This window comes from Protopterus annectens, chromosome 3.part1 (genome assembly GCF_019279795.1).
Source record: "Protopterus annectens isolate FY-2018-M chromosome 3.part1, PAN1.0, whole genome shotgun sequence".
Lineage (NCBI taxonomy): Eukaryota > Metazoa > Chordata > Ceratodontiformes > Protopteridae > Protopterus > Protopterus annectens.
In genome coordinates this window covers 1,252,109,356-1,252,130,935 of record NC_056732.1, presented here as the reverse complement: position 1 = coordinate 1,252,130,935, position 21,580 = coordinate 1,252,109,356, and the positions used below count along the sequence as shown (strand labels likewise).

At 42.5% G+C, this 21,580-nt stretch overlaps 1 protein-coding gene across 2 annotated transcripts in view; it reads left to right on the top strand.

Moving 5' to 3' along the window:
• URI1 (URI1 prefoldin like chaperone) overlaps nucleotides 1–21,580 on the top strand; it is an 844,005-nt gene that overhangs the window by 630,649 nt on the left and 191,776 nt on the right. For both annotated transcript variants that reach the window (XM_044067309.1, XM_044067310.1), the window contains one exon: nucleotides 6,403–6,574. In XM_044067309.1, coding sequence (XP_043923244.1) covers nucleotides 6,403–6,574 — 172 coding nt within the window. The remainder of the gene's footprint in view (nucleotides 1–6,402; nucleotides 6,575–21,580) is intronic.

Sequence of the window (21,580 nt, the reverse complement as noted above, 5' to 3'; positions counted from 1 at the left end):
CTCAAATTTTATGTAGAGTTTTCTCAGCTTGTAGGTGTTATCACACCCTATGGCATCTTAGCACATTGAAGTGATGTGTTGATGAACTTAAATTTCCAAAACGTCATATTTTAGAGCATCAGTTACATTTATCCATATATATTTTATTGCTATCTTCACTGTGTACAACACATTTGTGACTGTATCTTATGAGTTATTTTATTTTTCTAAGTTTAAGTACTGTGTTCATACTGCATATTTCTATGCATTAATCCCAGAAGTAAACATTAATATATACATGTGGCACAATCTTATACTGCACTTATGCCTGATTTAACAAAGTCTTGGGTCCTGCGTCGGTTGCTGTCTCTTCTTCCGTGACTTCAGGTCATCAGGGGTATAAAACATGCAGCTGACACCATTAAATCAGTCTTTCTTGCCGACACCATTAAACCAGTCTTTCTTGCCGTGCGGTACCCGAAGCAGAAGCAGTTCGCAAGTGCCGGTCAGCCGACTCCTGAAATTTTCGTTTTCTAGTTTCAGAGCCGAAATCTTCAACTAAAAGCTAAGTACCCCGTTGGGGAAACTTTTTCTTGCTCTTAACCGATGTCAGTAAAAGTAAATAATTGCATTACTTGTGGAAAGCAAATATCTCATAAAGATTTTCATTCATACTGTATTCTGTGCCTAGGCCCTGACCACGACATGCCTCGCTGTCAGTTTTGTGCCTTATTTAAACCACAAACTATCTGTCATCTGTATATTTACGCTTCTAAATATTTTGGTGCTCAGTTCAATTATCCTGATATGTCTTCGGTCAGACATCCGACTAACGACATTCCAAAAAAAACGCAAAGATAAAGACAGAGACAGACTGCTTAGGTCCAAAGCTGCCGATGACGCTTCTCCTAAGCCAGTCGCCAGTTCACCGGTACTCAGTGAGGCGCTTTCACAGCCCCTGATACCTGCTACTTGTGATTCACAGGCCTTTACTGAGACCCATTCGGAGTCCGGTATGCTGCGAGATGCTTCAATGCTTCAACTGTGGAACCTGCGGATGTCTCTACCTTGGATGGGTCTGGAGCCGCTGTGCAGGCACTGGCTTCTGAGGATGTATTCAGACCTACTGACTTGCGTATTAAACTGACGCCATCTTCTTCTTCAAGACCTAAATCTCGAACCATGCTTAGAAAACTGGCACCCAGACCGCATGGTCAGGCCTCTATGCCTAAAAAACAAATGATAAGAATGGATGAAAACCTTATTACTTTAATCATGGGAAGCCAGCCTTCCCCCTCTGAGACCTTGGACTGAGTTTATGATACTTCTGACCAGGATTCTGAATTTTCTGTTTCCTCTGATGACTAGGATTTACCCTTATCTACCTATGAGGATTCTGATGCTGAGGACTCTATTCCCTCTGTTTCCCCCCCAGAGGATTTCTCTTTTGGTGAAACATTGCATACTCTCAGGGAGCATTTTCGTTGGGAAAGTCAGGATTTCTCTGATTCTAAAAAGAGGCTTAGGGATTTCTTACTCCTGCCCCAGCACAGGCCTTTAGCCATACCTCCTGTACTAGACATAGTTGATGATGCATTTGCAGAATCTAGCTTGGCCCCTGACTCTTTACCTCCTGCTCCCAGAAAACCTGATAGATATTACAGGGTCCCTGACTCTCACAAGTTCCTTTTTAAGAATCCTACTGCGGATCCTGAGACCATTTCACAGGGGCCCAAGGGCATTAAAGCTACTACTGCCAAAAATCCTACCCCCTCTGATTAGAGACTCTAGGGCGCTGGATAGATGGGGTAAGAAGGTGTACACTTCTGCAACTCTGGCCATTAGGCCCTTAAATTGCCAGTTTCATATGTTAAATTATCAGCAGCATATTATTGGATTGCTTAAACAGAAAATTGTTGATTCCTGATTTGTTGAAAATAAGGATTTACAGGATTTGCTGCATTCATCTGAACAAGTTGGAAAACATACTTTGCAATGTGGTTTTGATTCTCTAGAGGCATCTTGCGGGGCTGCTGTAACTGGGTCTGTACTTAGAAGGCATGCTTGGCTTAAGGAGCAAATCCCTACCAGATCGCAAAATTACTGGATGCTCCCTTAAACCAGGAATGCCTGTTTGGCAACAAGGCAGAAGAAGTCATTAAAAAGATAGAAGAAAAAGCTAAATCTATGCAAACTGTTAAAGATTTTTTTACAAGTACAACCTCTAAGATTTAGTAGGCATTGGCCTTCCAAGAATTGGTCCTTCCCTGCCTCTTTCAGACCTTCTCAGTCCAAACCCAGATCCAGCAGAGCTCCCAGGCTGCAGTTACAGGGTACGCACAGGACTAAGCAGTGGGGGGCCTCCACTTCCAAATCTGTGAGTAATAAAACTCCCCCCTATGGTAAATTGTCTCAATGACTTCTTTTTAAAACTTCCACACACTTATCAACTGACTGCCCCTTTGGGGGGAAAGATTGCTCTTCATGCAAAGAACTGGGAACTCGTTACCCAGGACAAATGGGTTTTAAATATAATGTCCCAGGGATATAGATTTCACTTCCACATGTTGCCAACATCAAGTGGGTGGCCAGATCTACCTCCAAATCATTGGGCAGAGGCCCAAAAGCAAGTACTTTCTCTCATAAGCATGGGGGCTATTCAGTTGGTACCAGAAGAGGAAAAGGGACAAGGTTTCTACTAGAGACTTTTCCTGGTACCCAGAAAAGACAATTCATGGCATCCTATCCTGGAGCTGTCTACTCTAAACACCTTTCTGGTGATTCCAAAATTCAAGATGCTGACTCTTCACCAGTTGCTTTCTATGCTAGGCAAAGATGCCTTGTTGGCAACACTATATTTAAAAGAAGCATACCTGCACATCCCAATCAGGAAATCTTGCAGAAGATACCTATGCTTCAAAGCAGGCTACACACACTATCAGTTCTCTGCACTGCCCTTTGGCTTATCTACTGCGCCCAGGGTATTCACAAAGTGCCTAGCTCCAGTTATTGCATTTTGCAGGCAAAGAAATATTCAAATATACCCATACCTGGACGATTTTTTAATTCAGGCAGAAAGCCAGGACATACTTTTGAATCATCTGGCCTTTGTACAAAGGGTGCTAACTTGTCTGGGGTGTACACCATAAACGAAAAGAAATCACACCTGGTACCATGTCAACAAATTATATTCCTGGGAGCAAGCTTGAATACAATATCCCAGATGTCTTTCCTCACGCCAGAGAAACAAATTAATTTGACAACCTACTTCAAACAAGTGGCCACAAAAACCTTGCTGTCTGCAAGGCAAATACTGCACGCCTTGGGGTTCATGGCCTCCTGCATTCTTCTAATTCCATATGCAAGACTGCATATGAGGAAATTACAGTGGTATCTAAAAAGCCTATGGTGTCAACATTCTCAGGATCTAGAAGCAATGATTCCTATCATACCTTGCCTACGCCTAGAGTTCCTTTGGTGGGCAGAAGCCTGCCCCCGAAACAAATGACTACCATTCACACTACCCCCTGCTGCCCAAACCCTAACAACAGACGTATCAGACTATGCATGGGGGGCTCACCTGGCAGAGAAGTGCAGGGCAAATGGAACCCAAGTCAAATGCACCTGCATATCAATCAAAAAGAAATGTTAGCTGTACAGAATGCTCCGACAGCCTTCAAGGACCACATTCTTCCAGGACAACTAATGGTAATGACAGACAACACCACTGTTATGTGGTACATAAACAAACAGGGGAGTACACATTCTTACCCCCTCTGCAGACTAGCCATGGCATTGTGGAACACAGCCTTGAGCTACCAGGTGCATCTACAAGCTCAATTCCTGCCAGGGAAATTAAATATACTGGCAGACGGATTAAGCAGAAACCTCATGGACCCACACGAGTGGAAACTGGAACCAAGGATTTTCAACATGTTGACAATCAAATGGGAGAGCCCAGGTATAGACCTGTTTACTCCCCCCAGAACTATCAGTTGGACAAATTTTGCACAAGGACTTCCCACAAACAAGCTTGGAAAGTGGATGCTCTGTTCTTCAGATGGAAAAACCTATCAGTTTATGCCTTCCCTCCTCTTCTCTCCAGAGTACTACTGAAGATCAAACAGGACAAACCAAGGACGATTTTGATCGCACCAAACTGGCCTCGCCAACACTTTTACCCCCTCTTGCTCAATGTGTCACGGTTGGCCCCATGGCACCTGCCTCAGACTTCCCTCCCTGTTGTCTCAGCAGGAGAACCAGATTCTGCCCCCTCAGCTTCAAACACTGAAACTAGTAGCCTGGCTAATTACCTAATCTCTCATTTACCATCCCTCAGTAAATCAGTGATGGATATCATTTTAGAGGCAAGGAGGCCCAGTACTAGAAAATCTTATGCTGAAAAATGGAAAAGATTCTGTGCCTGGAACCAAGCTCAAGGGATGAGTACAGCAGCACCCAATTTACCTCAGATTTTACAATACTTAACTGAGATGCTTCACAAGGGCCTGTCTTTTTCCTCCATCAAAATTCACACCTCAGCCATTTCAGCTCGTTATAAAACAGAAACTCCCCTCTTCTCTCATCCACTGCTCAAGCAGTTCCTCAGAGGGGCAAAAAATTTAAGACCACCCAGGAGAGCTCCAACCCCAGCCTGGGACCTTAACTTTGTCTTGGAGAAACTCACTCTTCCTCCTTTTGAGCCAGCTGCTACTGCAGATTTAAATTTTTTTTCTTGGAAAACAGCTTTCCTTTTAGCAGTCACTTCATCAAGAAAAGGGTATCTGAATTACAGGCCGTTTTGGCAGTGGAGCCTTTTATCATCTTTCATGCGGACAGGGTGTCCCTCAGAACCAATCCATCCTTCATGCCCAAGGTGGTATCCAGTGTGGCTCTTAATCGGTCCATTCATTTGCCAACCTTCTTTCCTAATCCACAGAAGAAAAGGGAACAAATACTGAACTCCTTAGATGTGCACAGACAACTTAGATCCTACTTGGACAGGACTAAACTTCAAAGGAAATCTGAACAACTGCTGGTGGCATTTGCTGCAGGGGCAGAGAGGTAGGCTATTTCAAAGCAAACCATTTCTAAATGGATAGGCCATTCCATTCATTTCTGCTATAAACGCCATGGAAAACCTATCCCACAGGGGATCAGACCCCACTCAACCAGGGCTGCATCTACCTCTACTACCTGGAGTTCTGTACATACTTTCACCAAGTGTAAAGACAAAGATAAAAAATGAAGTTACATTTGATGAATGTTGATGGTGAGAAAAAAAAGAAAAAGATGCCTGAGAAGAAGAATTATGGGCTAGACTAGATGAACTTGAAAAACAGGAGGCAGTAATGTTGATGGTGAATCTGAAAGAAAAGATGCCCTATCTGAAGAAGAATTATGGGCTAGACTAGATAACATTTGCCAATTTTCTCTAAATCCAAAGCTGGCTTTACCACTGCAGTCTTGCAGGGCCTTCTAGCTGGTCATAATGCTATCTAAATTCCTCCTCCCAACCTTAGCTGTGGGAATCTACCCAAATGTGATGACTGCAACAGTGAATACACTCGAACAGCTACATTTATGGTAAGTGTACACAACTGTACTTTTTTCATTAACTAAGCACACACCTGTGAAATAAACAGTTATAGATGCATCTCTTATGATATAGTTGGTAAACTAAGTAAATGTACTGATGATGAAGCAACTAATGTTTGAGTTGAAGCCACATTCAAAATATTAAGAGATCTTACAAAGTGTGCTTGTCATTACTGGGCCATTTAGTAATATTAACTGAGTAAATGAGCCATACCACAGTGAATTTTTTGCTGTTTGAAACAGTGCACATTTTGAGGACAACAGTTGTGTGGTCCCTCTTCTGATGTTTTTTTCTCCTGATGTACATGGCATGCACATAATTTTAAAGACCGTTTACGTGAGGCTTGCAAGCATAAGGGACAGGATATCCCCCTGCTCTGCCAGCAAGCTGAAGTCCAGGCATCAAAGGTCATTCATTTAGGGGAGTTCAGTGACTAAGAACCTGTAGTTTTCTTTTCAAGGTGGTGATGATATGCTTTTCCCTACTTCTCTTCCTGGGTCACACCTGTTTGCAGGAATGAAAGAAAGGTTCAGGTTTGTACCATCTTCATAAGCAATGTATGGGTCTCATTTGCTGCTGCCTCCCTACTGCTTTGCAATGCCTATAGATCTACAGGAGTGGAAGAAAGGTGGTGCTAGTTGTCACTTCTGCTACATGACACAGAAGGAAATGGGCCAGGCAAATGCAGGCTAAGTCTGAACATTAGTGGTGAACTGAATAGTACAGATGAAAAAAACAAAACTGTTTATTATGCAGCAGGTATTGATAAGACCCTGTGTCAGAATGTGACTTGTGTCATTTTTAATATGTTGCTTTCATCATAGGAAAACATAGGAAGGCTCTTAGGCCTCATTCCAAGCCAAAGATAAAAGATGAAGTTACATTTGAGAATGTTGATGGTGAATCTGAAAGAAAAGATGCCCTATCTGAAGAAGAATTATGGGCTAGACTAGATGAACTTGAAAAACAGGAGGCAGTAATGGAAGAACTTGACAGGTGCGTTTTTGTCAAAATGTATGCTATAGGTACCTCTAAGGTAGCTCATATAGACTTTTTTTTCATATGTCCATATACAAAAAAGAATCTTAAACATTTCTGCCGTAATGTAGTTTATTTAGCTAAGCTTGCTGTGTTGATGTAATCATTTGTGTTTGTTGTTTTTAGTATTGAGAATGTCTGGAAATGGGTTTTAGCCTTAAAGTCAATAATTTAAGCATCTCCCATAGCAAATACTATCATTAACTTTATAGTGATTTGGTAGATTATTGAAATTTGGCTAAAATCTGTGACTGTATTCATGGGTATGTGAACAGTAGCAGTACCTTCTACAAGAGTTGTTTATACAGCAGTAGATAGTTGAAGTAATGCCTTTTTTACTAATTTCGCAGAAGGAGAACATGCGACAGTGATCTAATAGGCGTACAGTGTAGCATTACTCAGTGTTACTGTGTAGTAGAAACAATCTATGCACCTCTTGACTAGAAGGGATTGAGTAATATTTATGGTTTTAAGGTTGCTCTTTATTGCACATATTGTAGTCTGTCTTTACTGAGTGATTTGCTATTCACTGCATTTTGCTCCCTTTCAGAATTGTGTGCTTTGATATATGTCCCTTGACAGTTGTAGGTGGTAATATTTGATATTTACAGCCCACACAGAAATGCAGATTGGAAATGAAGTTTAAATCTGAACATACACTATTGATGTGTAAGTGAAGTGGTGATTGTAATGATTAGAGTGTTAGGCCAAAATATTGCCAAACATAATTATGAATGATAGCTATGTCGCATAGTACTGGCAGAACTTTACTGTAGAGTAGGTGGATTTTGATAAGTCAGCAAAAACAAAATAAATAACTCGTCAAACACAGCCGAGAGATAAAAACTACTTATTAAAGTAATCAAAAACATAAGCACTTTCGTGCATAAACCATGCACTTACTTCATCAGACCATAGTAAAATAAATTCTAACAATCATAAATACTTAGTAACATCAAAGTAATCAAGCAGTCAACAAATCACAATCAAGAATCAGTGAAGCGCAAACCCTGTGCTTTCAATAACGGCTTTAAAGGTGTAGCCCCATTCAGACCAGGAGCTCTTTGTGTTTGAAGGGTAGTGATCCATTTAGTCTGTGCTATTTCTACTTTGTTGACTATATTACCAACCTTAAATCCAACGTCTGTTAGTTGCAGAACCAAAAAAACTAAAGTTGTGATCATGGTTAAACCTAATATATTTATACAGCACACTTGCTTCATCTATTTTTCGTATATAACTTAAATTCTCCAACACACGCTCCCTAAGGGAACAATTGGTTTTACCTACATAAAAACTAATGCAGTCATTACAGTATGCTACATAAACTAGATTGCAACTTGAACAGTCAGCATAAAACCTCGAGACAAACTTGAATCCAGTAACCTTGGTGCTCATAATTCTTCACTGAAGATATATAACTGTAGGCTTTACATGCCCTACAGGCATATGTGCCTAATCTAGATGAAAAAGGAGAAGTCTTAACCTTTTCCTGACCATAACACAACATCCTTTTAAGGGAGAGAGTATTCTTGAAACTAAAAGTAGGGAAAAAACCTACTGTCTTCCTGATGGTGTCATCAGCCAACAAAACTGGCTAATTCTTACGGATAATCCCACAAATCAAGCCTGTCATCAGTGTATGTCAAGTTGATCCGTTCATCATGTCTAATCCCAGTCCTGTTGGTACTACTATGTAAACATTTTGAAAAATAAGGTCTGGCTTGATCTCTCCGAGCATGACTAATGTCTCTCGTGGCCACTTCCCATTCATTCTCAAAATAGCCCCTAGTGAGAAAATCAGCATGTAAACTCATCAGAGCATCTTCAAATACTCCATCGTCAGTGTAGAGTCTTGAGATCCTATACATTTGACCCTTCAAAATATTATGATAAATATACCCAGGATGCTTGCTGGTATGATGTAAAAGACCATTCCTCCAGCATGCCTTCATATGGAGTCTGGTTTCAAGTAAACCATCATCACTCTTGATGGGCTGAACATCCAAAAAATCTGTTGCCTCAAAGGACACGTTTAGGATTTTGATAAGAGTCACTTCACTTTTCTGTAATGGATTTATGTAATATGCTACAATATTTTTTGTACACTTTCTTTTGACCCCATCAATGTAGCTATACATCCTATCCTGTTGACCCATTTGTTCCCATCCTGTGCGGTGTGACATCCCATGTCATTCCTTTGTAGGAGCATCCTTCTTGTACCCTTATCCTTACCTAAGTAGTGAGGTGCCAGTTATCAATAATACATGAATTGCAGGAATTTCAAGTGGCTAGTTCTTTGCTCCCTTTTTAAGAGTTAGTCATAAAGTTACTTGGACTTGGTGGTGGTCTTTATGTGATACTATGTACACTTGCTTTTTCTGCAGCATGGCATTCATGCATAGACACTCTTTTTTGTTTTGATGTTTGCTTGTTTACTTCCCCAGGAAGTACCCCTCTGTAATCTTTCCTTGCCTCCTTCTCCAAAGCTCACAGGCCCATCATCAGCCACTTAGCGCTACCTCCAACTGCCAGTTAGTATAACATGTCCCTGTTGCATAAACCATGAGTGAACAGCCTTGCAATCAGAACTTTATCCTTGTGTGCCTTGGAGTGACTCTTGCACAATTTCACCTAGCAAATGTTATGAAAGATTTGAATAACTACATAAAACAGAACAGAAAACAGGTGTGTAAGTAAAGCCAGATTTACTGCCGATAATTCAGTAATTTTGTACGTACATGGCAACACAAAGTAAACTCCTTACATTTATTGAAATTTGTTTCATGGCTTCTCAAGGTTACTTTCTGAAGAAAGGAAATAAGAACTTAACAAAAACTTTAGCATTGAAATACTCCAGTGGAAAATACCGTAGTATGTCTGCTGGGGATTCATGTCAAGTCATAAAAGGTTATTTCAGCAAATGGAAGAGAGAAAAAAAAGAAAAACATTTACCAAAAAGCACCTTCGATAATCAAAGTTTTGTTTTTTTTTGCAGGGGGACAACCCCCCCTGCACCATCCATACCCCCTGGACTTATATATACCAACACCAAGATCGCATAACAGTGGAGAAAACAAGCTAACTTGCTGCTTTTGCATTCGATAAGATGACATGCTTCCGTGAGCTGAGAGCTATTCATCTGGAAAGACTACACATTTACAACATGCACGTGACTGTTTCATGTCAGTTAGATGAACAGCATTCTGTTTTACTAATGGAGTTTATTATGCAAAGAAATAAACTGCTGTTCTGATGTCAGTTTCCATTCATTCCTCAACTTTAGGGTTTGGATTGGACTCAGACGCTTCTACTGGCTCGTGGATCACTGAAAGTGCTTGAGCTCCTCCCTTTCCCATAATGCCTTAGTCCCTAACTTACCTCACATCTTGTTTACCCATGAGTTTCAAAAAATGCACAGCCTGTGGCCACAAAATTCCCCTGTCAGACACTTACTCAGAATGCTTATGCTAACTAGGCCCATCACACCTTGATGCAAACTGTGACATTTGTAAGGGTTTTAACTCTAGGCCCATCATTGACCGTAAAAATAAGCTTATTCTCAGTGGCTTGATGACCTCTTATGTCTTCTGCTTTACCAGTATCTTCTGGGGCTCATCCCCCTAAGAAGTCTGAAAAAAAGAGATTCTAGGAAATGCTCTCCAGAGCCTACCACCTCATCAGATCTGAATTCAAAACCTACAGCAAAAATGTCTAAATCGTTGGAGCCAAAGATTCAGAAAGAGAGGTCACCTCTGGTCTGATCACCACTGTTTGGTCTGGATCCAATTACCTCTAGGCTGCCATCCCCCTTGTAGGCACATTCTCCGAGACACCACCATTCAAGGCCATCCTCCACAGCATTTTTGACTCACTCTTTGAAAAGGTTGACTGAAACTGATGTAGACAGAATGATGAGAAAGTTCCTGTTCATGAAGATAGCAAATGGGGGTTAACCCGGCTCGACCCCATCTTGTCCATAGCCTTTAGTTAGTATAACCCCTCCCCTTGTTTGCTCTTTCGCCAATCCAGCCTCTGGTATTACAGTTGTCAGATCCGAAGTTTCTGGAGTCATTCACGTTAGATTCGAAGATATTAGTATCTTCGACTGTGGTGGCATCTCTGAGTGGACCGGCTGCAAGTGCCTCTGAATGTAATGACTCTCAAGAGCTGTACCATTGGTGCGGGATCTGAGGAAATAGAGTTGACTCCAAAGGGGGTTAGCTCGGTTCAACTCCATGTCTTCTAGATATTCAGTGTTCAGTTTAGTGGAGAGAGCTTTCTTTATCCCTAGAGCTTGAACTTATCCACCTTCTTCAGCTCCGACCACCCTAGCCCATTTGTCTCTGCATCTTGAGCCTCTGTCATCCTTAGCACAGGGACAGCCAGCCCAAGTTAGCCACCAGGATTACCCATCAGGATATACTCATTTCTTTTGGCAGTTCTCTGGACCATCCCACCAAAGAAGTTTCCCGGAAGAAAAAGTGCAAAAGGAGGTACCTGGATTCTCCTCCAGAGTCATTCACAGAAGATACTGACTTTGATGAAGGGGTAGGGTCCCCAAATTCTTCACCCAATGATATCTCATTTGGAGACATTCTGGAACTCCTAAAGCAAAGGGGTGGTTGGTCTCCCGACAGTCCTTACCAAGAGAAGTCTGTATTCTTGGAGGCTTTTGTTGCTGGCCCATTTATCTCCTGGGTGACTCCAGTGCTGATCAGCTCATTGGTCTGTCAGCAGGTGTGGAAGGAACCTGATACTGTTGAACCAATACCCGAGAGGCCAGACAAGATCCTAGCACCACCTAAAGACAGAATCCAGTGGCACAAAGGAGGACTGGTTTATGCCGTAGTCGTAACCGCAACTACCAAGAAGGAACTAGAAGAACAGAGTTTCTGTGGCCACCCTCTTAACTGAGAGTCTAGAGCATTGGACAGATTTGGGAAGCATGTTTGTACTTCACCGATTGAAGAGCAAAGGTCACTGAATTACCTGGAACACTTAACAAGACTCTAGAGGGATTTGATTAAAGAGCTTACCAAATCCCTGTCTGGAACCATTTCCTCCAAGGAGAGAGCACTGTTGCCTTGCAGTTGGCTACCCTTCAGTCCATTTCCATTTCATCCATGAGGCTTATCTCTCGTGCAACAGAAGGTACTTTATGGGTGGTGGGTTCAGGTATTTCCATGAAGAGGCATGCCTGGATGCATTTGTGCAACTTTGCAGAACCATTCAGCTTCCTTTGACAGAAATTCCCTATTTGGTCCTAATGTGAAAGAGACACACCCCAGGTCTGAACAGGAAGGTAAAACCTTGTCTGCTGTGGGCGGACATTTTTTTAACCTCTCAACAAACCTTTTCTAGGAATCACTGATCTGGGAGGTGTGAGGAGGTTGAAAGATGTGGTTCAAGAAATCCTAGGGTCGCTTCCAAGATCCATGTGGAGATAGTTCCCTCAGGAGCAGAGGGGGAACTTTAGTGGAAGATGCCACCCTCATGGCAGAGAGGGTCTGCAAAACCAAGGATCAAGAGGTTTCTTCTCTGACAGATCCTACCAGCGCTCCTGAAGGGAGGCCCAACTCTCCATCTCTGGAGGTGGTCAGGGGTCATATATCATTGCACCAGAGAGCCTGGCTAAAAATCACAAAAGATTCATGGGTGCAGAGGATAATATCCAGATGTATTATACCATTTTCCCATCTGGCAGCAGCACTGGAATTAGGCAAGTTGCTAGAGAAAAAGTCATCCAATAGGTTTCCTCCAGACCAGAAATAGTCCAGAACTTACTCAAGATTCTTTTTAGTGTCAAATAAAACAGGAGACTGGAGAACAATTTTGGATCTCAGCCAACTAAACCAGTCAGTGCAATATACAAAGTTCTGGATGGTCACGGTCCAGTCCATTCCGCCTTTTCTGCACCAGGATGATTGGATGTGTTCAGTAGATCTTCATGATTCGTACTACCATATCAAAATGAACAGACACTCCAGAAGATATCTGCGATTCTGGCTGGGAGCCAGTCTTTACCAGTTCAGAGCTCTGCCCTTTGGTCTCTACAGCACCCAGAGTGTTCAAGTATATAGCAGTATTGACAGCTCACTTGACACTGCAAGAATTTTGAGTGTTTCCGTATCTAGACAACTGGCTTATCATCGCTCTGACCAGACAACAATTGATAAAAGCCTGAGATTACATACTCCAAATTTGTTTCCAATTTGGGTATTTCAATCCATTACAACAAATCTCATCAGGAACCAACTCAGACATTGAAATTCATCTGTGCTTCTTTCAACACAGTCACACAAACAGCATCTCTCCCACCTCTGGCAAGAGTTCAGACTATTCAATTCCAGGTCAGGAAAATTATCCAAAACTCTCCTCTCTCAGTCCAGAGAATCCTTCAAGCTTTAGAGGCCATGTCCGCAGCAGTCATACTTGTACTGTTAAAACCACAAAACTGGAGGCACAATGAAGATCGGTATAACAATGTAATTGAATGAAAAAGAAATACCAAACCAAACAAGGCTAAAAATCCAAGTACTTTAATGTATAAATCCAAGACACAAAGAAATGGTAAGCGGTTTCGCGATGAACACACAGCTTCTTCAGGCAATATTAAATAAAGCATCCACCATTTAAATACAAAACTTTGACCAGTAAGAAAACACTAAGATGTGATGTCATCACATTTTAAAATATTCTACAGAGAATACATGCATGACTATTTCCATATATAAAACAGTGAAAAAACACCCACAAATATACATAAAAACACATAAGAAAAGCAAGACATATCAAAACTGTTAATAGAAATTTTTGTTATAATGTTATTTATGCACAAGTCTGCGCCCTTTTAAAAATGGTTTTAATGAGGAAACCCCATTTAAACCAGGTAATCTTTCAGCATTTAATAAAAGAATCCATTTTTGTTCTATGGTCTCAGTATAATTTTTCAAGTCTCCTCATCTCAAGCTAATGTCTAAAACTTGCAAAACAAAGAACTTAAAGAAATGTGTAGAATCATGCTCCATAATGTGTAATGTTAGAGCATTATTATCTTTTTTATTTCTTATGTCTCTCGGATGTTCAAGGACTCCATCCTTAAGTGGTCTATTCATCTTTCCGACATAAAATGCATGGCATGTACATGATGCTGTCTTGCCTTATCAAGTGTAGCTTTTTATGTTTCAAGTTATACTAATTCAGTAGCTTCTTTTTTAATTGGATTTGAGGTCCTGATTTAAGGTTCCTGTAAGTACTTGATTTGTAGTACTCTGACTTTCTGGTTTTCACTGTGTAGATGAGTAGAATTGTGGTATAATAGTGGCTACTGTTTCAGAGCTTTGGGTCAATTCTAAAGAAGATTTAGATGTTGCCATAGAGTTTGTGAGAAGAAACCCAGAAGTGTGATGGAAGGAAGTGGAAGGTTTCTGTTAACCAATATGGCTGCTGCTGCCATTAGGATTATTTGTCGGGTACACTTTTTACAGGTAAAACTTTCCCAGACTGTCAGCCCCCCCTCCCCCCCCCCACACACACACAGTTCTCATCATGCACTACCCGTGTCTCCTTCTCTAGATCTTTAAACCTGGGTTTTAAAGGGCTGAATAAAATGACAGCAGTATGCCCTGTCCTATATTGAAATATTTTTTCTTTTTGTCAGTAAGTTACACATTTGTAGGGGTTCTGTCTGCAAAGCCTTTTGACCTGGAAGTATCTTGCAGTTCTCCTCAGCAGGCTTTCACCCTAGCATCCAAAATGATATCTGTACAGACAATCCCCTATTCTTCCCTGTCTAAAATAAGTTTCAAAATCCATTTCTTTCCTGATTTCCCCATGTTTTCCTTCATCAGCTGTCATATATTGGATTTATCTGCCTGTGAATTTTGGTTAAAGAAACTGCAGGTTCTGCTGCCACGGTAAGTATTCCAGCTGTTAGATTCCCAGTACAGTGCTTGGACTGCAGGCCAACTGCACCAAGGTCAGACCACTCTATTTTTGTGCCAGGTTTAGATGGTGCTAAGGCACAAAGAAGATTATAGGGATCGTCTTTCACTAACAGGATGCTGAGAATATTAGGCAGATTATTTTTGTTGGCCAATGCTAGCTTTCATGGTTTTACCAGTGCCAGGTCCTCAATTTTTAAGACTACAGCTGGTCATAAGGTTGCTTATCTCACTGACCTAGGCATCCTCTCCAGTCATGCTGTCTCATTAAGTTGCATGATTACTTTTGGATCATATTTTGTCACAGTTCTCAAGTCTGTCAGGCTTCAGCCCTGACAGTGTTAACTCCACAGCATTGCAGTTTTTAGCACTGACCCTGGTGCCAGCATTTCCAGCATTGGTCCCAGGTTTGTGATACTACTTTCATTTCCCTGTCTGCAATTTAATGAAATGAATGTCATTTTTAACAAGGGCAAGGATTCTTCAGCCCCAGCTGTGGTTGCTGGCATAACGGTGCAACCAGTATGCATAGTTCTAGCTTATGGATATTTTTTAGTTGTTACAGAATCAGCTTTCCTAGACTCCTTCTGTACAGGACCTCTGTTTAGTGATTATGTCAATACATACCTCAGAAACCTGGATGAGCTGGTTAAGTTCATAAGTTTAATTACTGAAATGTAGAGCAGCCAACACTAGTTGCAGTTCTAGCGTAGGCAGGCTGATAAGAGGGAAAGCGGGAGGGAGACCTGTCCCAACTACCTTCCAAGGTAACAGTAACATATCTGCAGGGATATGTGAAAATGCTGTCAGTCAGGGGGATGTAGGCAGTTAAGGAATAGCAGCAACCATAAATCTTTCTTCAGCTGTTCCCCTCAAGTAGTTGACAAGGGTTGTCTGTCTGTGTGTGTTAGTGGTAGAAGATCGCTGAAGACAAATGGATAAAGGGAATCTTATCCAAAGGGTACAAAATCCCTTTCCTAACTTAAGATACCTCAACTAAAGCCCCTGACAGCCTGTCAAAAAGTTACAAGCAGAGCAAAAAGTTCTGTCCCTTCTAAGCAAAAGAGCTACCTAGTAGGTCCCACACACCAGAGAGACCAAGGTTGGTGGCAAAAAAATGATTCAACCTCAGATCCATTCTTGACTTCAGCAGCCTAGTTGAGTACATTGTAAAGGAGAAATTTCATATGGTCTTTGTACAGATTGTCCTCCAGCGCTTGTCAGAATGAGAGTAGATATGTTGTTTGGACCACCAGGGATACCTGGCTGCACATCAGAATAGCCAGTGATGAGTTCAAGAGATACCTACTGATCTAATGTTTCCCTTTTCATTCGTTGCTCAGTGATTGGGTCTCTGATCTGACTTGGCCGCATACACTAGACTTTCAGATCCAACTCACAAGCTTCTACCTCTATCCATAATGCCCCAGTCAGCTAGCAGTACCATAGATCTTTTGCCACCATAACGCACATAAGCAAATCCTCGTCTCAGAGCTTTTTGGGGTATTGTTCAAGTTTTGTGAGTAGTTTTTTTAAAAACCTTTGATCTATCTATCTCTGTTTACCCACCTACTTCTCCTAATTGTTAAATATTCAAGTTTTTTTCTTTCTGATGACCTTTTCTACCTTTGGTAGTTCTGCCATACCATAGTTGGTACTTGTTTTTTCTCCAAGTTTTTCTACCCTTTTTTCCTGCCATTGCTGGTGGTCTACTTAACCTACACAAAAAAAAACATTTACTTATTCTTCTGCCCTTTTCCCTTTTCTAGGTCGTTGCTATTTTTTTGTTAAGAAATGGCTGAACAAAACAGGCTTTAAAAAGTACATGTACTGTGGGCATTAGATTCCCAATGCTGATGCCCACAGGGAGTGCTTCTCCTGCCTTAGAGTGTCACACATCAATACTCACTGCTTCATTTGTGCTGCCTTTAATTCTAGGGTACTTAGTGATAGGTGTAGTAAATTAGTGCATAAGGGGATGCTGCCTTGTTCTTTCTCTTCTTCATCAGGGGCTCAACCCCCCAGTAGTAAGCCTGCAAAATCCTCTTCAGAGATGAAAGAGTTTCATGAGAGCCCCCACCTGTTTTCCGAAGGTTATGACATGTACCTGATGTCCTTCAAGGATGCATCTGCAGTCCTTACAAATGGGTTGTCCTGTCGTCAGGCAGCTCTTCGGTCGGCCGGATTCCAAAGTCTGGGTCTGGCCTCGGCTGGTGTCGCACTTCACCCGACGTCATAACTGCAGTTATTCGGGTATAAAGGCATCAGCCGACGCCATTTTCCTCAGTCTTTCTTGCCGCGTGGCGCTCGAAGCAGAAGCTGTTCGCAAGTGCCGGTCGGTCAGAACCAGAGATTACTACTATCGAATACTTCTACTACTACCGAAGACTTCTAAAAAGCTAAGTACCCCGTTGGGGACTCTTTCTTGCCTCAGCCGATGTCAGAAAAAGTGAATAACTGTTTAACTTGTGGGAAACAAATACCTCATAAAGATTTCCACTCTTACTGCTTACCTTGTTTAGGCCCAGACCACGACGTAGCAGCTTGTCTAGCCTGTGCTTCTTTTAACCGGTGGACGCTTAGACGTCGGTCGGAATTTGCTGAGGAGTTTTTCGGCTCCGATTTTGCTTACATTATGCCGTCGGATCCTCCAACTACGCACATTTCTAAAAAGCGCAAGGAAAAGGACCGAAACTCGCGGTCTGCGGTTTTGGCCGAAACCGCGGTTAGGCCAACCGCGAGTGTCTCGGTTTCGGCTGAAACCGAGCAAGCGGTTCTTCCTTCAGCCGAAAACTTACCTCCTACCGAGGCCTCTTCCAACCTGGTGGAATCGGCTTCTGAAATCCCTCCTGCTCTTGCAGTTTCTCAGGAATTATCTGACACTATCCCTTTGGATATCTCTACCCCTGCACGTGGAGCTGCTAGGCCACCAGCATCCATGTCCATTAAGGCCTTTGCCAGGGCTAAAGCAGCTAAAACTACTAAATCTGTGCCTGCTAAGACCCCCTCTCTCAGGCCTAGCTCTAGTTCACAAATGCTTAGTTTAGCAGAGGATCTCATTTCTTTAATCCGGGGATCCCAATCTCACCCAGACAGGGCCTCTCACCCACCTCCAGAGAAGAGGCCTAGAGCAGAGCCCCCTGAGCCAGTCTCCACAGATGACTCCTCTGATGATTCAGATAATACAAACCCTCCAGAGGCTTCTTTCTCCCCTTATGAAGACTCTGATGCTGAAGAGTCCATTCCTTCTGCCTCTCCGCCTGAGGAATTTTCATTTGGGGAAACCTTGCATGCTATGAGGGAACAATTTCAGTGGCAGGGCCAGGATTTTTCAGACTCTAGAAAAAGGCTTAGAACTTTTCTGCATTTACCACAACATAGGCATTTAGCCATACCTCCAGTTCTCTCTGTTGTAGATGATGCATTTAATGATGCTTGTACTGCTCCTGATTCACTACCTCCGGCCCCTGCTAAGCCCGATAGGTACTACAGGGTCCCGGACACTCATTACCATTTGTATAAGGCTCCTTTTGCAAATCCAGAGACTATCTCCCAGGGTCCTAAGGCTGTAGCAGCTACCTCTGCCAAAAACCCCCTTCCCTCTGAAAGGGAATCCATTCTGCTACTCTTTCAGCTAGGGCATTGAATTGTCAATTCCACATGATCCAGTATCAAGAATTTATGCTAGACCAGTTAACCAAAAAGCTGTCCTCGGATGAACCATTAGACAAAAAATCTGTTCAGGAAATGGTACATAACATTCAGCAAGTCAGTAACCATTCCTTAAAATGCGGCTATGATGCACTGGAGGCTTCCTTTAGATCAGCCATGACTGCCACTGTTATCAGAAGGCATGCATGGTTAAAAGAGCAGGCCTTACCAGACCATGTTAAGTCAAAACTACTTGATGCTCCTATGGACAAGATCAGTTTGTTTGGCTCTCCTGCACAACAGGTGCTGAAGAAGATGGAAGAGAAGGCAAAATCTGTCCAAACAGTGAAAGATTTCTTACAGGTCCAACCTCCAAGGTTTAGCAGGAATTGGCCCTCCAAGAATTGGTCCTTTCCAGACTCCTCCAGAGCTCAGAGAGGCAGGAATAGGCGTTCAAGAGGCAGAAGTCAATCCAGGGGTGCCTACAGGGGACGCCAGTGGCAGGGTAACAACCAGAGAGGTGCAGCCTCAGACACAGCCACCACCACTACTACAGGACAATCACAGTGACTTGGCTCTAGCACCGCCTACCAGGGAACAACTAGAAGCACCCTTGGGCGGGAAGCTAACTTTATTTTCGAAAAACTGACATTACATCACAAGAGACAAGTGGATTTTGCAGACAATAGACCAAGGTTACAGGTTTCACTTCCATACTCTACCAGGGAAGAGAGGAATGCCAAACCTACCTCCAAATCAAAAGGCAGAAGCTCTAAAACAGATAACTCAATTATTAAGGATGAGAGCTGTGGAAAAGGTACCATATATGGAGCAAGGACAGGGATTTTACTCCAGACTCTTCCTGGTACCAAGAAAAGAAAACAAATGGAGACCTATTCTCGACCTGTCCGCTTTAAACACATTCCTCATTGTTCCAAAATTCAAAATGCTGACCCTACAGCAGCTTCTTCCCATGCTGGGCAAGGAGTCTTGGCTGGTAACTCTAGATCTCAAGGAGGCATACCTGCACGTCCCCATACGACCAAATTGCAGAAGATACCTCAGATTTCTTGCAGGATCAGAGCATTATCAATTTTCAGCATTGCCCTTTGGCTTATCGACTGCGCCCAGAGTGTTCACGAAATGCCTGGCATCAGTAATTGCTCATTGCAGGCTTCAGGGAATCCAAATCTACCCTTACCTGGACGACTGCCTGATACAAGCGGACAGCAAAGACAAGTTAGCAGAAGACTTGAAAAGGGTAATTTACCTACTGCAAGCCCTGGGATACACAGTCAATATAAAAAAGTCAAGGCTGATACCATCCCAAAGGATAACCTTCTTGGGTGCAGAGCTGGACACATCGAAACAAATGGCATTCCTAACAGTAGAAAAACAGGAGCAGCTCCCTCTCTACTTCTTGGCATTAACAAAGCAGAACCATCTAACAGCAAGAAAAGTCCTGCAAGCCTTGGGTTTCATGGCATCCTGCATAATACTGGTTCCACATGCCAGACTGCATATGAGAAAGTTACAGTGGTACCTAAGGAATTTATGGTCTCAGCACAAGCACAGCCTAGAAACCCAAATTCCAATAATTCCATGCCTGAAGCAAGAATTCCAATGGTGGGCTCAGGCCTGTCAATCAAACAAAGGATTGCCCTTCCACAACACTCAACCAAGCCAAACCATCACAACAGACGCCTCAGACCTCGGTTGGGGGGCACACATGCTGGATAAGTGCATACAAGGTTTATGGACTCAAGACCAGCTGCGCCTACACATAAATCAAAAGGAAATGCTGGCAGTAAAACTGGCAATTCAGACATTCAGACCATTTCTTCGACAAGGTCAACTGTTGATAAGGACAGACAACACCACAGTTATGTGGTACATCAACAAACAGGGAGGCACACATTCGTACCCTCTATGCCGGATGGCAATGGACCTCTGGAATGTGGCCCTGAGTTACAACATTCAGCTACAAGCAATTTTTGTACCAGGAAAAGAAAACATTCTAGCAGACATACTAAGCAGGACTACCACGGATGCCCACGAATGGATGCTGCATCCGGACATCTTCAAAACCATTACAAGAAAATGGGGACTCCAACAAATAGACCTATTTGCATCCCCTCGCAATCAACAACTAAAGAAATTCTGCACAAGGACGTACCACCCACTTGCTTGGAAGGTGGACTCCCTATCTTTCAGTTGGAAAAACCTGATAGCATATGCATTCCCACCACTTTCTTTGATGCACAAGGTGCTATTGAAGATCAAAGAGGACCGTCCAAGGATCATTCTGATGGCTCCAGACTGGCCAAGACAACATTGGTACCCATTACTGAGGAGCATGTCTCGGGAACAAATATGGCCCCTACCCCTTGTTCCCTTACTGCTAACACAGAACAACTACAACACCCTGCATCCAAACCTGAAAACACTGCAGCTGACTGCCTGGAACATTGCATAAGAACAAATAACCCAAATTTATCCCAAAGGGTTAAAGACATTATCTTGGAGTCTCGCAGACCCTCAACAAGAAAAAAATTATTCAGCAAAATGGAAAAGATATTCCATTTGGAGTACTGCAAAAGGAGAAAATGTGTCACTGGTAAACATGGCCAACATCCTGGAATACTTGGCAGAGCTCTTCCACAAAGGCCTGTCCTATTCTTCTATTAAGATTCATGCATCAGCTATTTCAGCAGAATACGACTTGGATCCTCCAGTCTTCTCACATCCTCTGCTCAGGCAGTTTGAGAGGAATTAAAAATGTAAAACCGCCTAGGAAGCCACCATTGCCAGCATGGGACTAGAACTTTGTGCTAGAAAAATTGACACTCCATCCTTTTGAACCAGCAGCAACAGCAGAATTACAATACTTATCACGGAAAACTGCTTTCCTGCTGGCGATCACTTCAGCAAGAAGGGTATCTGAGCTACAGGCATTAATGGCAGTACAGCCCTTCCTGATCTTCCATCAAGATAGAGTGTCCATGAGAACAAATCCTACTTTTATGCCTAAGGTGGTCTCCAGAGTATCTTTGAATCAGGCTATCCACCTACCTACATTCTTCCCCAACCCACAGAACAAGGGAGAAAGACTGTTGCATACCTTGGATGTGCATAGACAATTACGCTACTACCTGGACAGGACCAAGGGCAATAGAAAAACTGACCAGCAACTGGTAGCATATGCAACAGGAATGGAAGGAAAAGCAATTTCAAAACCGACAATCTCTAAGTGGATAGGAAATTGCATTAAATTTTGTTACTCCTACCATGGGAAGAAAACTCCAGAAAACATCAGGCCTCACTCTACAAGGGCTACAGCCACTACCACAGCTTTTCTTCGAGGAGT